This window comes from Aulonocara stuartgranti, assembly GCF_965226115.1.
Source record: "Aulonocara stuartgranti genome assembly, chromosome: 10".
Classification (NCBI taxonomy): Eukaryota; Metazoa; Chordata; class Actinopteri; order Cichliformes; family Cichlidae; genus Aulonocara; species Aulonocara stuartgranti.
The window spans coordinates 30,372,245-30,389,870 of record NC_138946.1 but is presented as its reverse complement, the minus strand read 5'-3'; the positions used below and the strand labels follow the sequence as shown (position 1 = coordinate 30,389,870).

Sequence of the window (17,626 nt, the reverse complement as noted above, 5' to 3'; positions counted from 1 at the left end):
AGGAGGACTTAAAAATAACACAGTCCAAAACAAACCCTCAAATCAATGGAAAATTTAACTCAAACTATTTATAAAAATGTGAGCTCATTTTTATCTCCTCTTCCTGTAAGCTTCTTCCCCTTCACCACACCTTTGACAATAAAACCTTCTGTTATCTCTCATTTTGAGACAATGAATCAGTGAAGCTGTTCAGCACACGTCTTCATTTCAAAGAGTCAAAAGGGTGTGAGAATCAATTTGCCTGCATGCATAGCCACACATCCACATTCCCAAAAGTGGCCTCGTAGATGAGGGAGATTTGAGTCTAATAATCTAATCTAACCTAATCTAATGACTTTAGCTTTCATTGCTGGATGAGATGGAGATATAAAGTACATGCTTGTCAGTATTTTGTCTTTAACAAACCAACTCATGAAATATTCAACAGATAAATTATGCAATTAAATATTCTTTAAATAATATCTATACTTTAACTGGTTTAAAGTTATTGAAAATATCTTACGTTGCATGGTTACCTAAAGACATTTAAAATCCAATATAAAAATTCATTCAGCCACTACTCGGTGCGATGCAGCGGTCCATGACTGACAGGAGGTCACTCTAGCCACACATTCCTGCCTGAGACAAATCTGTGCCATTGATTTGCATGTTGAAGTGGAGCAGCAGCAGAGAAAGGTAACCTGAGAGCCTTTGGCAGTAAATGTTCTCTTATAGTGATACTTTACATTCCACATGAGAGAAAATGTGGTTTCATGGGTCAGTATGAACATCTGTAACCCCAAGATTACACACGCTTGACTTTAGTGTGTTTTTCTCTGTGACTTTGGTTTCATTATAACTGCTTTCAGAAACCAAAGTAGACCTCAGAGAGAAATATCACCTACAGCTGGCACTGTAATATAAACGAAGACAAACCCTGTTGATGAGGCATTTTCTCCTGGTCGAAGGTCACCTTTAAATGACAATATTTGATGTTACATTTATTTTGAAAGAATTCATATCAAATAAGAGACAACATGCATTGTCCATTATTGAGAATCATAATTCTGTGTTAGCCTGTGACAATGTCCTGCATATTCACTATTCCAAACTTTATCTGTTTTCAAAAAGCTTATCAGGTTATCAGATCAGAGAAATCATGTTGGCATAGGGTGTCACAGTTTGCACTGGCAGACTGTGTGGAGAGAGGAGGAGGACCTAAATGCAGACATTTAGAGCGAATCTATAATTTAACAAAGGGCGATCCGTTTATTTGTGGCTGGGAAAAAGGTACAAAAAAAAAGACAGATTAACACTAAGGCAAAACTAATTAGAGCTAAACTGTGAGAAACTAAATGCTAAACACAAGAGACCAAGAACATAAAACCCTGAACATGATGAAAACCTGGAAACATGGAGGCATGGAAACATGACATGAACTCAACAGACCAACAGACAAGGAATGAATGAAAACACACAGATTAAATGCACACAGGAGGTGATCAGGGGAAGTGGAAACACATGGGGAAACAGCTGATTAGAATAAATATAATGACACTACAGGGGAAGTGAAACCAAACACAATGAACATGGAACACCAGCCCTCTTCAGAATAAAACGGGAAGCATAATGAGATGCAGACATGCCATTACGAGCTTGACAACATAGGACACGCAGACATGAAACACATGAAGGGCGAGGGAGACTTAAACACATGAAGGGCGAGGGAGACTTAAACACAGGGGTGAAGACACAAGGAGAATCTAATAAGCAATAAAGTATGGCAGGGCAACATCGGGCAAAATAGAAATGAACTTAGATAAGCTGATGAACATCAAAATAGAATAAAACTCAAAGTGCTGGGTCAAATGACCCAGGATCGGAACACACAGACTCTGAATAGAGCCAGCCAGCCTAAAACCAGGAACTCTCATGTTGTCAGGTGATAGTGCAAACAACTGCTTCACCATTCTCACAGTGCCTTAATTGCCTCTTGGGGATAAATAAAGTCTTTCTGATTCTTTCTGATGAAAAACCCCATATAATGTCACATCAGATTACTTGGAAAAAATTTAAGCAAAAAATTTAAGCTATCTAAAGCAAAATTAGATCTAATTTTTATTTTTAATGTAATGGCATCTTTGGAAATTTCAATAGTTGTGTTTGTTTGTCTTGCTGCTTAGAAGATCTATACCAGTCTCTTGTGTCAATGGTGATGATGATGAAGCCAGTGAAAAGTGTGGATTCACCTTAGTTTACTACTAAACTGCAGTACTGTGTGTGGTTCTGGAAACTTTTTCTTGTCGAATTGCCACAAATCTAACAAAGACTCTAGACCCAAAACTCAACATTTACTAATAATGTCGTCATAGTAACCTCTTGACAAGTAAATAATAATAATACTGTTTGAAATCTCTGTAATATTTGTTGTTTGTTGATTTGGTGTGTTGTTGGACGAGTCTGGCAACGCATCAAAATTATTTGGACATCTGAGAATAGTAATTTTTACTTTTTGAAAGGCTCCGTCAAAAGATTGTTCTTTCACAGATCCTCTACACGTAAAAGTATAAAGAGCTTGCAACACCAGTAATTATAGTAGTTTTATTGAACACTGAAACAAACTTATATGTCCGTCTCATTGTCTTAGACATGACTATCTGTAGATTTCTACTTTCTGCAGAACACAGAGACAGACAGTGATAGATCACAAAGATCCTTTGAATAATGACAATAAACTTTCTGCTACTTTCGTGATGGTAGGCAGTGGGACAGTTTATGAAGTTTGTTTTCTGAAGTTTCAACTGCTATAATATTGTGGTTTTTGGTGCAAGAAGTGAAGCTAGGTTAATAAATTAATAAACTGGATTGATAGACTATTGGCCTGATGAAATACCCGCTAATTATTGGTTATATTAAGTATCACACAGAAAAACCAGGGGAAATTGTGAAATTGAAGGCACCAATACCACAAACATGGTCAAGAGGTTAAGTTCTAGCCGGCTTTATAAGCTTTCACCTGTCAGTCAAGCAACTGTGTCTGCAATTTGAAATCAAGTGTTTAACTTTTAAAAAATCCCTCTGGAATTATTTTTACAGACCTATAAAAATACTTTTTCTTCTGTTAAATTGAGCATTTTACCCAGGGAGCAAAATCTTAGGTGTCATTACATATAAAATGATTTAGATGTTTGCGTCCTTTCGAATACTTTCTAGGCTTTTGATCATTTGCATTTATGCTAGATAAAGTGTAGTGGTGCAAACGCTTCAGTACAGTGAAGTAATCACCTTTGGTTCAAATCCCATCCTTATGTGAATGTTCTATGTTCCTACAGCACCTTCAGACCGGGTCCCTCCCATCATCCGCCAAGGACCAGCCAATCACACATTAGCTCCTGGATCCATGGCTCAGTTACACTGTCACATCATGGGCAACCCCATGCCCAGCATACAATGGGAAAAAGATGGCCAAAGGATCCTGGGAAATGATGGTCGAATCAGCTTGATGGAAAATGGAACTTTTCAGATCACCAACCTCCAGGTACTGGAATAAGACTCATACTCTTACATTCATTTGCTGTTTAATAACAATGCAAATATAGTGCGTTTCATTTTTTTCCAATCCCATGTTAACGAAGCCGTTTGCTTTTTAAACTCGCGGCTTTTCTATGATGACATTCAGCAGTGTGTATTTTATAGTCCCTGTAATCCCACCACACTCATTAAAATGTATCCACTGTCTGCATGTATCAGTATTAGCACATCAAACATGATGTAGTTTACAGAAGATAAACCTAATCCAAGAGATAAAACAACAGCTTTAATTCCAGGAAAGTATGAAGCATTTAAACAGAGGACAATTTTACGGTTGACTCAGACGATGAGTTTTTATGAGCGGAGGAGAGGTGGGGAACATTGAGGTGTGATCAACATGACAATGAGCGTGCGAGGCCATTAGCGGTCGTTAGCGCCGTCTTACTCCATGCTAATGAAATCTATTCTGCCCAGAATTCCCTCCTGGGTACGAAGCAGCACCTGAGGTCACCGCAGCCTCGAAGAGACTCGAGGAGGCGTGCGCATTAATTGATTGTGGGTTCTCAATGATTAACGATCGCTGAGACTTGTAATTAAATCCTCAATGCATCAGTACAAGTGAGGACTGGATGAATAAAAGAGAGGGCTAGAAACTGAGAAACAGGGGTGAGGGAGAGGATAGAAGCAGAAATAGCTGAGACTCAGAGGCCTAAAGTACATTTTAAGATGCATTTGTGTCATGGTGGAATAAAAGGAAATGTCTTGACAGCTGAGAGCACCATCTTGGAAGTGCTCAGCCTTTGGAACTCATTTGAAGCTGTCAGACAGCATGTTGAAGTTCTCATCAGACTTCAATTCATTTTGATCTGGAACATCAAAACCAATGGTATTTATGGCCTAAGACTGCAGGAACAAGATCACAGAATTACACATAAAAATTATTCATTTTGAAATGTTGTTCCATAAACTTAAGAAGATGCCTTGTCAGTGATGTCATACATTTTTTTGTGGAGTCCATCACTAACACAAGGAATCAAGACCCAGAGTCGAAATCCATCGTCTGTGTTGCTGTACAGGCAAGTGGTTTGAGCTGTAATGACGGTAGAAAAAATCCCAAAATACAGTCATCCAAGCAGCTCTCCTGCTGTGAACTAACGTCCTTTCATTTAGTACACAGGCTCGTCATCTTATAATATTAATTTGTAGAGAATTTACCTGTAGAGTCGATAAAGTGCATTGAAAAGAAAGTTGTTTCATTTTGATTATGTTAGCATGACAGCATGTGAATATTTAACCCAGCTGTCACTAAACAGGATGTAGATCTGATATATAATATGTTTTATAGGTCTTTGGTAACGAACTAAAGGTCTGGGTAAATGTTTAACCCAGTAATGGTTAAGTAATCCAGGATTTTTGCTTATGAAAGTAGATATCTTGACATTTCGGCAACAAATACAAAGACAAAATAATTATTTTGACATTGAAGTTTGGATTTAAAAAAAAACACATTTTGTATTGGACACTAAAATTTTAGTAGCAGATCATTCAGATCACATACGTTGTGAGATGGGATTCAGTAGGTGCCCACCCACACCCACACTGGAACCACCGACAAGAGTTTTTGACATGCTTTGAGCCATACTCCCTCTCAGTGTCTCAGAAAAACCCAATAACTTTTCATTCTGTTCTATTTACATGCTGCCTAATAATGTGTTTAAAAGATGCCATTGTGACAGGAAGTAATGCTATTTGTTACATCATAGCTTCATTGCTACATTGATAATCCATCAGCTATAAAGATATTTCATTCATTGCCACAAATGTCAACACATTTTATCAACATAGTCCAGTTCCATCAAATGTCCCATAAATGAAATGCAGTCGTTTTGAAAGGAACCTGTTACTGATGACGATGATGATGATGATGATGATGATGATGATGATGATGAAAAACAGAACAGGGGACATATCAGCTCTGGGTGCTGCAGCACCTGCCACTATATATCTCAGGGGACTCAGCTATAAGTCTTCTCATGTAGGCTAACCAAGTGACACACACTGTGGTTAAACATCCATTTGACCCATGGCATAGGATTATAAGAGATTCAATTCAAATAAAGTCTTTTAGATAATCCCCAAAGTTTGATTCTCTTCATCTGGACGCAGCGTTTTCAGTGGGAGAAACGTTTCGTCACTCATCCAAGTGACTTCTTCAGTCTCAGCTGACTGCAGGTTTCCCCAACCTTATAAACAGTACATTTGCATAATGACTGAAACCAGCCCACTGAAGGAACAATGGGCTGGGAGGTCATTTCCTTCATCATTATTATATTATTATCATTAATATGCAAATTCCCATGACCATAGAAGTCACCTGGATGAGTGAGAAAACGTTTCTCCCACTGAAAACGCTGCATCCAGATGAAGAGAATCAAACTTTGGGGATTTACTTACCTGGATGATTGAGCATGCATCAAGATGTTTTAGATAATGGGACTAAACTGCTTTGTTGTTGGTGATATTTTTTATTATACAAGGATTGGCTGTGGACAATGTGTCAAAGCAATGAAAAGAAGTTGCTAAGAAACAGATTTTCTTTTTCTTAATAATATATGTTAAAATAGGTAAAGGCAAATGTTTACAATGCTTTTTCAGTGATTGATTTTTTTTTTTGTTGCCATCTACACTGACAGTTGTTAAACCTGGGGTAGTTTAAAAGATTCATAATGCTCATTTTAAAAAGCTCTTCTATGAATTAGCTCTAAAGTCTAAACATATTAAATACCAAAATAAGCATAACCTTTAAAATGGACAAACAATGAAATCAGACATTTAACTCAGTATAAATAAGTCAATTTCCGCTGTGCCCCTGGAGTAGGACAGATGGTCTGTTTGTTCCTTGTACCCTGGCAATGAGGAGATGCCATTATCCTGGGATCTCTGCCAGACACACTCTATCGTTGTCCGTCACTTTGGTGCCAAGACTCCCAGGCCAGACGGGACGTGTATGTGTGTGTGTATGGCGCTGCTAAATCGTAGCAGGCCGTGGGGTACGTTATAGGGGCTACTAATGTTAGATAAATAAGGAAGCGAAACAGGTGAAGGCCAACAAAGCCTGGGGAGTGTGAGAAGGACTACATGGACACAGCTAAACAGATTTCTGGGAGTAATCAGATTAAAGCAGGAAATCAAATTCCTATGTTGACTTTAAATCCCGGCATACACGCATTATAGTTGATAATCAGATTTTCCTTCTGCACACACCCAAAAATAGGCTCTGACATCATTATCACCCTTCTGGCTGCTGATGTGCAGGATGTTCATGCTGGTGCTTTTGGGATGGGGTGCAGGTGGAGGGTAAATGAAAAAGGCACCGATGTTCACATCGCTCTGTAGGACTGCCAGATTATTTCTGCAGATTGTATAAAAAAATATCTCAAAGATCAAATATGTGCTATTTAAAGCATAAAAAATAAACATTGACATGTGCCTTCTTTAGGATTGGCGCTCCTCCCTTCTGCTCTCCTCTTGCCTCATACATTTTTTAGAAATGTGTTTTGCGCGCTTGCCCAAAGCTGCCAGCCTTGATTAATAGTCAGGTGTCCCAGCTATTTACCCCACCCACCCTCTGTGCGGAGTCCCTATCCACCGATCAAATGCTACCATCTGGGGGCCCCCTTTTTCCCCTCAGACAGACGCACAAGCCGGCCTACAGGTCAACTCAAGGTCAGGGCCTCTAGAAAGAGGAGAGATGAGTCACCCTGAGCAGGAGGGGAGAGGGACTGAGCGTGTGCACAGTGATCAGCGAGGCATTAGGTGTGAGAGGTTCTGCTGTCCACATCTTCTGCATAATGTGAAAGGTTTTCATTGCAAGTAAAATGAGCTGATGTGGCAGAATAAGTAAGGGAAGGCTAATTGTGTTTGCAGTGGATTTATCAATTGCCATGTAAATTGATGAACTACTGAAACATCTCACAGCAAGCAGCTGAAAAACTAACTGCAACCACACACACAGAGCTGGAAATAATTATGTATAGAGCCAGGAGGCCTCGTAGGCGTAACTTATATTAACCACAGTCTTTTGTCTTCATCATTTATTGCAAACTGAGCTGTGACACATGGAGTTTTAAATGTGTGTTAATGCAAATAGTTTGTTTGACATATTTTCTCACATAAAAGCACGTATTACCTCTTTCCCATCAATACAGTAACAATCGCCAAGGAGTTCAAGGGAGCAGAGGGTAGTTGCCTTCTGAGGTTGCAGCCCAAGAAGCCCTGACATTATAAGCACTCTTTCTTCACCAATAGGAGCGCTAACATGACCTAATAGCCAGCTGGAATTTGGCACAGTAACAACTACAACAACATCAATAAGACTTTTTTTTTTTTTTTTGGAGCTGTGTGTTTGCTCTGTGTCGTAGGTTTTATGATGAAAACAGAGTCGGAGAAACATGCTTTTATGCTTTTTTTTATATATAGGTTTAATTGTTGCTAGTGCTGCAAAAGTATATTATTACTTACACCAATCAATTCACATCAGTAGTGTGCTACAGACCTATCCTGGTGTCAGAGCTAACGGGAAATTTAAGACACCTGGTGATGTAGATTCCTCTGATCTAGAAGGACTTTGTGTTATTTACCAGCATGTATGCTATTTGATTAGCCAAGTGGTGGGTGCTCCGTTTACTTAAGTACACATCTCAGTATGTTATGGCTCACACACAGTAAATATTCCCACCCCTTTCTTGATGTTTTAGCACTGTTTAACACTAACACTGAATATGAGATGATTTTTAACAGAATGAATGAAATGAATAAGTGGTCAACCTGAAGGGATAAAGTTTAAGTAATTAAAAAGCATGTTTAGAGGCACTGCTCTTGCAAACTGCTGCTACCTTTAGTGTCACAGTGAAAGACCCCCTAGCAGCTTCTTCTTGTAAGCAATTTCACAGCCCACCTAGCTTTTGGCTTGCTTTTCCAAAAACTTAATAGTATTCAGCTAAACACACACTCGTACACACAGGCACATTTATCACACACTTCTTAATTACATCTGCTCATAGCCTGTCCAGAATGCTAAGTAGCTGTTGAGTAGAAAGACTGGTGCCTCAGACATTTCTAGACCTCTAGCTGGTCATTAAAATTCTGTCCTTTGATCCTTTGCTTTAACTCTCCTCCTTAGATGAGAAACATAAAAGCCACCAGCTTGACTTTAGCTTTGACTTCAGATAGGTCCACTGAGATTCTATCATTTATGGAGGAAAATAAAATAACTGCATTTGACAACATCCCTGAAGTAGAAGTTAATGAAAACAGATGTTATGTTGAGGTAGCCTAATCAGAATGGAGATTGTCATGTGTAAGTGATTCCTGGGAGAAACAGATTTTTAATATACTGTTATGACGAATAAAAGCAGAACAAGATAAACACATTGTAAATATTATTTCAAGTGCCTTAACAGAGATGTGATTTTTTTTAAGGTATTGAACTGTAGATGATAAATCTTGTAGGATGTCACTATAGGTCTAAACAATACTAATGAACTCCATCTGAATTACCATGTGGCCCATGTGCCTTTAAACTTCATCTGTGAGTTGTTCCATCAATCAGCACACCAGTGACTCTGTGCTGCTGTCAGAAGTAGATGTCATTAAAAGAATCACAGCATTCAGACATGAGCGTTCTTCCAAGAATCTCATGACATATGAATGTGTTGGTGTTATGACTCACTCAGTACTCTTAATTTTGGAAAAGTTGTAACGGCTGTCTCACTTACAGTAACAATCGTGTTGGATTTTCAACACATCATTAGTATGAATGTTGGTCAAAGGGCAGAAGCTTCCTCTAAAGACTCGAGGCATCTGCAGACTTTTGAGGACGTGCTGGTGCTGCTCTAAAACATAATTAAGTGGCATGTTTAATGGGCATGCTGTGTTTTATTTTGAAACTTCATTTATTTTTCTGCGCTTTTATTGTGTCTCACTTGCTGCCCTCTTCATCTGCTCTGGGTAGTTTAGTATGGCTTTCTTTGGAAACGTGCTGTGGCACGTCTGCTAGAATGGCAGCCTTGGCCTTGGGTATTATTAGCCAGTGTAACAGACAACACATGGGTAAAGCTAGCCTCCAGGCTGTCTCTGCTAGAATGAGACTGTAGCTGAAAACAGACTTAGATGCTTTTTATAGTTGTTCTTAATAGTGGATGAATCACATTTTAGTATTTCTTAGGTCTTTGATGACAGATTGTTCTGTGGCAACACTAATATAAACTAATGTTGAACTAAACTAGTTTAGCCTTATAGTAATATAAAGGCTGAGAGCCGGGAATTTGAAAACAGTGCCTTCAGATAAGTTTATTTAAGTATATTTCATATCTCCTTTTATGTTGGCACACCACAACAGCTTGTCCAAGCACAATGAGTCAGCAACATGGGGCGAAAGGTTTCCAATGTTCCTCTTGGTTCCTGAATAAAAACAAGAGTGGCACTAAGTGGCCCAGGTCTGAATGAGAGAAAGCCACCTGTATGGCAGATTGATGAAGGTAGCAATTTTCTATATTCTACTTTTCAAAAGGTCTTTAGGGATGAATATACACAAAGCTAAAAGAAGGTTCATCTTTCTTAGACATATAGCCACAAATGGGAGCTGCATGATGCTACAAGTTGACAGTAATAAGCACATTTTTCTGTACTGTGAAAGTGCATTGAAGGTATAGTTACCTGGTTGGCTTTGCATTAATAAAATCTCCCTGCTCCAAAAGCTTTGCATCCACACCAACTTCCAACTGCTCAGCACTCTCTCTGCAAACCATCTGTTTGGAGAGATATGACATTTAGTCTCAATCACTGGTAATGGGTGCATTACCACAGTATCACACACACGCATGCACAATAAACTAATGATACACGTTTTACTGTTGCCAGGAAACAGACTCTGGGGTTTACACCTGCCTGGCTAGCAGCTCCAGCGGAGAGACGAGTTGGAGTGGAGTGCTCACAGTCAAAGGTAAATTGTCTCTGTGTGATTTAAATACATGCAAATGGAAGCTCTATGAAGTGTCTACATATAACACAGAGATGCTACATGTGACGAGAAAGAAAATGTCCATGTATATGAAGTGCTGTTTAAAAAAAGTAATGCTGATTGTCACTTGTTAAATGTCTCCTTATTAAATGTGGGCAACTTAAAATTCATCAGCTGTGACTGAGTGTAGGATGTGTGACTTCACTGTAAAAAGCCAGAGTGTAGATAGTGTTCCTCATGTCTGTGTAATTGCTTAAATGAAACAAGTAGCTGGGTCTAATTAAAGCACTTAGCCCCTGCTGTTCCTGAGCCAACTGCAAATCTAAATGTCAGTAATTGTATGCATGTGAATCCTGGGGTGAAGAGAAAGGACAAGAGAGGTAAAGCAAAGGTGAGAATATGCTGATGACCAAATTTGGGGTGCAAATGTGAGATATCATCTGTCTTAAAACACCCCATTTATTTAAGTGCTTTGTGTGGCTCTGCCCTTTTTTACTTTCTCTGCAGTGGAGCAGGCATTAGCACATAAAATATTTCAAGCAGTAAAAGATTTGTTTATATGACATTAAATGAAGCCTTTAACGACTTAACAAGCTACTCTGATAACACCTAAGTCTGTTATTTGACTATTAGTGTCAAAACAGTTGGCTCGGGTGTAACAGCAAAATCACAAAGTCTGTTAGAAGTGAGGAGCTCCACCTGCGGCGATGAGGATGCTAATGCTCAGTCAACATTAGTGGGACTACAGAGAGGACGTAATGAAACAGTAGCACTAGAGCCAGCTGTTATAATTAAATGTGCACTATTCTCTTTCACCTTTCCTGCTACTCCTCCTTCTTCCTGTTTGCTTCCCTTTCCATTCAGAGAGCGCAGACGTGTTGGTAGCTCAGGCCACTGAACCCTTCCAGCTGCCAGGCCCGCCACATAAGCCCATAGTCACGGATGTGTCCAAGAACAGTGTCTCTCTGACCTGGCAACCCAATGCCCACGAGGGAGGAGCCGCTGTCACCTCCTACATCATTGAGGCCTTCAGGTAAGTTGACATTGCTATGTTAATCCAGAGCTCTTCATTTCTCTTATACTTTTTGCACTTCTCACCTGTGGTTGTGTGTCTGGATGTAGAGTGGGTTATCTACCAATCAGAAGGTTGGTGGTTTGATACCTGGCTCTGTATAGCGAAGTATACTTGTGCAAGATACTGAATCTCAAGTAGGCCCCGATGCAGCAATCAGTGAGTGTGTGAATTTCAGCGTTTTTTATCATTGTGTTTGTGTGAATGAAGTTTGAAATTAAAAAATGCTTTGAGTGCTCAGTTACAGTAGAAAAGTCCTATATAAGTACAAGTGCAGTTACATTTGTCTTCTTTATTTAACAGTTTTAGGATTTTTTTCTGCAGAAGCCGTGCTCCTTTTGGAACCAAGAAATACTAAATACTAGTTTCTTTAATGTGACTCCAACTTAAACTGAGTAATAATCTGGCAATAATAATATTATTAATTTGATGACAAGTTGCTGATAAGTCGCTAAAAAACACCTTGACACCTTAACAACCTAAAATAATATTGTCTTTTCTCTTGTGGCTTATCTAAATCTGAGTGGGCCTCCACAGAACCCTACAGGTATCTTCACCTGAGCAGAGGTCAGCCTTGGATTAATTAGACCCAGAATAGATTTAGCTAAACAGGGCGGGTGGTTCGGAAGGAAGCCTCTAGATGAAGATAGGCAAATGAAATATGTCCTGCCAATTTGATAAAGTTGGGGACACCGGCAGCGCTTAATCAGATCCAGACGTCCACTGTGTCCCATGGCAACGCCTGAACATTTCAGAATAAAGCAAACGGATTTTCTCTAAAGCAGCTGGAGGGGACCACAGGGATGTTTACAATAACATTTCCTTGCCTGAGGTATAAGGCTTGTTTGTAGGAGCACTACTATGTCTGCTTATGCCATATGTGGTATGTAAAAGGGTTTATTTAATGCACAAAGGCACACTTTCCATTTTCCTGCTGATGCTGTATCGATTTTGTCTTCTGTACACCTGTGTGAACTCTCTTCCACCATAAAGTTGCCTTGAAGCCAGTACTCAGGGTGTTGTGCTCACTTACGCACACAAACACACGCCACACACACATCCAGACACACACACATGTGTGTGTATTCATATCCTTGTGGGGACATCTCATTGACATAATGCTTTCCCTAGCTGCTTACCCTAACCCTAACCATAAAAAATGAATTCCTAAACCTAAACCTAACCATAACCAAACTGTAACCCTGAGACTAAAACCACATTTTGAGTCTCAAAAATGCCTTCAAACTTGTGAGGACTGGGATTTTGGTCTCTGTAAGGGCTGTTGGTGCCCACAAGTATAGTAAACTTCCAATGTTTGGTCCCCACAAAGATATGAATACACACACACACACACACACACACACACACACAGTATTTTAGAGCCACTTCCCCATTGGTCTAATTGTTAGAATTCAGCATAAAGGTAGTTCATGGTGGAGGAGGCCTTTGTGACTGCCTCTCTGCCAAGGTGATGGTAAATTCACAGAGGAACAGAGAAAGGCAGCAGGAGGAGGGATTGTGGTTGGCGGTGGTGGAATAATGCATCTGTCTGGGGCAGTGCCACAAGGCCAACAACATGCCCTCATTTTATGTCAGCAGCTGTGCCTTCTTGCAAGCCCAATTACATTATTCATCAGGACAACAAATAGTATTACTGGGAGAAGATCTTTCAAGCACAAAGTTGTGTGAGCTGCAAAACTTCAGCTATTGTTTCATAAATAATATCAGCACCTCGAGGCGACTGTTGTTGTGAGTTGGCGCTATATAAATAAAACTGAATTGAATATTAGAGGAAACCAAAAATAGATCATGCTCTTGCCCAGAGAGCTTCCCATGCATTGGTTAATTATGAGGTTACACATCAAGTCGGTATTACAAAGCAGCTTGAAGCTGCTTGTCACTCTGCCTTCTTGTTGATAAGACCTACATATTTGCTGTTTTGTTTTCAAACATATTATGAGGAGATTTACAATATGACTGAGTAATATGAATTACTCACGGTAACATTAAAAAGCATGTTATAGAAGATATAGAAATTGTTCATATAGTGAAAATAATATGAAGGTTAAGCTACTGTTAGCCACTGTCTAAGATGGTGGAAAATGCTATGCAATACAATAATTCAATCGAATATTAGTCATCAGTTTACAGCAGTTGTTTATTTTACCTGTTGTTGTAGTTCAGTTCATATTGTAGGAGAAATATGGGAATAATGTGTTTTTCCTGAATTTTAGTTGATATTTTCTCAATTAATGAAAAAAAAAACTACTGTAAAAGTTAGAGACTGATCATTTCTTTGTAAGTGAGCAAGTAAGTGGAACAAGTGGGTAAAAAAATCCCTTTTTAATTGATGATTGATTTTATTAATGATTTACTTTTGTTTTCTTAATCTTTTGGTTAGACTCTGGTGGTCTTTATTCCCTGGATATTTGTCAACAAAGCAGAAAATAATCAGCAGATGAATTAGGTTGCAGAATAATCTTTAGTTGCAGCCTCTTCAAAAAAATTATTGCATGAATAACTGGACGGGCAATAAGAGAGTGTATCATCTGCCAAGGTCACTGACGTATTTCACAAGTTCACAAGAATCTTCACATCAGCGTCGTGAGATTCTTCATTTTCTCTGCTCCACTTTTCAGGTGGAGCTTTCATTCAGTTCAGTTTGGAAGTTTTGGAGTAGTCATGCTGAGAGACAAAGAGCAGTAGGCACATGCAAGCTAATTATACTATAGGAGGCCTTCAGTTTTCAGGCCCCTCTTCTGTTTGGATTCGGGAGACAGAAACTATCTCTACTTTTAAGATTAAGCTTCAAACTTTCATTTTTGCTAAAGCATATAGTTAGGGCTGGATCAGGTGACCCTGAATCCTCCCTTAGTTATGCTGCAATAGGTGTAGGCTGCTGGGGCATTCGATGCTCATAGGAGGTCATATGATTGTTGGGTTTTTCTCTGTATGTATTATTGTAGGGTCTACCTTACAATATAAAGCACCTTGAGGCGACTGTTGTGATTTGGAGCTGTCTAAATAAAATTGAATTAACCTCTTAAGCCCCAACGCCCCCTGATACAGGGGCAAAAGGCAGGAGATCAGGTAGGCTTGGGGCTTAAGAGGTTAAATTACTAGTTATTAGGGATGTTCCTAGTGACTAATTTTGTCAACTTAACGAGGAAAAAAATGAGATTAACTGTGTAGTCAAAACTAAGAGACAAATATCAAGTTAGATTTGACAAAAGTTTAATGGACAATGTCAAAAAGTGTCTAAATAAGGAAAATATTGAACCATAAATCACATTCCTCAATCATTAATCACACTTTGCTGCTTAACTTTGTGGCATCTTGTGCATTATGAACATTGCATGTTATACACCAAGCAGACAATGAAGAAGCAGAAAAACCATGCATTATGAATGATACACATTGTTCTACAGTTTGTAACAAGTTTTACCTCAATAAAAGTCCAAATCTAAAACAATAACAAAACAATAAATCATCCATCCCCCCCAAATGACTCAGCTCCTCATCTTATCGCTAACAGAGAGCCTATCCACCCTTCGGAGAAAGCTCATTTCCGCTACTTGATCTTATTCCTCTGCTTTCAAAATAACTAACAATAATAGGCTTAACAAAAAGATCAGACCTAGATTAACTGAGTTATGGAGGTTTTCTACAACAATACCAGGGCTGTAGCTCCATGGCAGCTGGTCGCAGATGGCTGCGTAACATTTGGGACGCAACAATTTATCGACATTGGGCATCATTTAAAATGTTAAGAATAAATGACTAGTACATCTGGTACCAACCATCAACAGAAGCAACAGTTAGTCATCTAGTCAACTAGTCGTGCACATCTCTACTAGGTAGTTTGAGTACATTTTCTTGATTATAATAATATACTGCCACTAAATATCGCACTGCTTATCTGACTTTTTTTCATCTTCTGTACTTTTACAGCCAATCAGCAGGGAGCACATGGCAGACTGTAGCTGACATGGTTAAAATGGAGACACACACCATCACCGGCCTTCTTCCCAACACCGTCTACCTGTTCATCGTCCGTGCTGTCAACACCTACGGCCTGAGTGACCCAAGCCCCATCTCTGAGCCCGTCAGAACACAAGGTCAGCCTGCACCCCCCTTTCACCAAATACAGCAAGACTCACACCTGGAGTTGTTAGAAACAGTGACTGTGTGTTAATGCGCTGACAGCATCACTCTATGTGTGTGTTTTCCCTCAGATGTGAGCCCTACAGGTCAGGGAGTGGACCACAAGCAAGTGCAGAGGGAGCTGGGAGAGGTGGCTGTTCAGCTTCAGGACCCCGTGATGCTAACAGCAGCTTCCATTAGAGTATCCTGGAACGTGAGTGGCACATATTTCCCTGCTTTTTGGGGAACAAGTATTCATTTGGGGTTAGCAAAGAGAGAAAAATAATCTTCCATTTCCTCTCCATCTCGCCGTTCCGTCATCTTCTCTCATCTTCCCCCAATGCGGACCTCAATTTTTTCCAGGTCGACCGTCAGTCTCAGTACGTCCAGGGCTACCGTCTGTCCTACCGGCCCAGCGGGGGAATGTGGCTCCTCCAGGACATCAATTCCCCCTCGGAGCGCAGCACCGTCCTCACCGGCTTACTCAAAGGAACAGAGTACGAGATAAAGATCCGTCCCTACTTTGATGAATTCCAGGGCAAAGATAGCAGAACGTTGCTAGTCCGGACCCCAGAAGAAGGTAATAAGTCTGGTAAATGAAGAAATGAGTCTGTAATCAAGAAATCTTCAAAGAAAAGTGTTTCTAATAAACTGGGCTTGGTTTTCTTTGACACTGCAGGGCCTGTACGGCATTTTCATTAGCCTGTATGACACCACATGAATCTCCGTTATGTTATCTAATTTTGAGGTTAATTTTATATCCTCTGGAATTTGAGTTCATCTATACTGATCACTGTTTTCATTAAATTTGTGTGCTGCAGTTTTGGCAGCCAGGGGTTTATATTGGTTGATCCAAACTCCAGAGTAAAACACAAGGAAGGAGGCATATGTGCCATGAGCACTTATGGATTGACCTGCCTGAATAAGGAACATCATTAACTTATATACATGTGTCTTCTCTTTTATTACTTTATGTATTTGTTAATAATGACTGAGCTATAAATATGTGAAGGGGTTAGGAGCACACAAGTGTTATTTTTTCCCCACTCCTTTTCAAGCGCAGGTTGTATTTCCATCCTGTATATCTGCTCTATTTTGTATACATATACATATGTATTAGGGGTGGGTTTTGATTATCGATTTATCGATTAAAATCGATTCTAGCTTGGATAACATGATATCGATTCATTAAAATCCTGAATCGATTTTTTAAATATAAATTAGGTTAAACCTCACAAAATTTCCACAACCACCAAACAACTAAAACAGTAAATGAGTAAATTGTTTTGCTTCCACCACGATAAAATCACACTTCATGCAGAGCTCTCTCTCTCTCTCTCTCTCTCTCTCTCTCTCTCTCTCTCTCTCTCTCTCTCTCTCTCTCTCTGTACTTCAAGAACAGTTTCCCGTCTAAAAATCTGTTTTCTGCATTATTCGCTTGCTTATTACGCACAAGTCTACCGTTGTTTACAGCGCTGTTGGCCGCTGTTTTTTTTTCCTTTTACTTCCGAAAAGAAAACCTCATTTCTACTGTTCAGTAGGCTACTGAACAAACTTAAACTTTTTAAAATTATGCAAAATTTCATAACGCTTAGCCGTGTCTCTAATCAAACCTCTGTAACTTTGCTCTGCTTCACTTCAGCAGCATCAGGTAATGTTCATATGTTGATTAATGGTTTTCTTTCGTTTTTGATCTACTGCAGAATATTTTTATAAAATCCCAGGCCAGGAAAGTCGCCTTCATGTTTTTCTGTGTTTTATCCTCAGCTACTTTGACACAAAGGCATCTGCTGTGATGCTCACATCTTTGATAAAGTCTCGCAAGTGTCAGCTTTCTTGTTATAGATAAAAAAATATGGAAATGTACTGATGCATGATCT

The 17,626-nt window shown here is 39.4% G+C and overlaps 1 protein-coding gene across 6 annotated transcripts in view; it reads left to right on the top strand.

Annotated features, from left to right (window-relative positions):
• Nucleotides 1–17,626, top strand: part of robo3 (roundabout, axon guidance receptor, homolog 3) — a 159,034-nt gene that overhangs the window by 130,110 nt on the left and 11,298 nt on the right. For all 6 annotated transcript variants that reach the window (XM_082549192.1, XM_082549190.1, XM_082549191.1 and 3 more), the window contains 6 exons: nucleotides 3,312–3,517; nucleotides 10,432–10,513; nucleotides 11,396–11,564; nucleotides 15,555–15,721; nucleotides 15,839–15,960; nucleotides 16,110–16,326. In XM_082549192.1, the coding sequence (XP_082405318.1) occupies nucleotides 3,312–3,517; nucleotides 10,432–10,513; nucleotides 11,396–11,564; nucleotides 15,555–15,721; nucleotides 15,839–15,960; nucleotides 16,110–16,326 (963 nt within the window). The remainder of the gene's footprint in view (nucleotides 1–3,311; nucleotides 3,518–10,431; nucleotides 10,514–11,395; nucleotides 11,565–15,554; nucleotides 15,722–15,838; nucleotides 15,961–16,109; nucleotides 16,327–17,626) is intronic.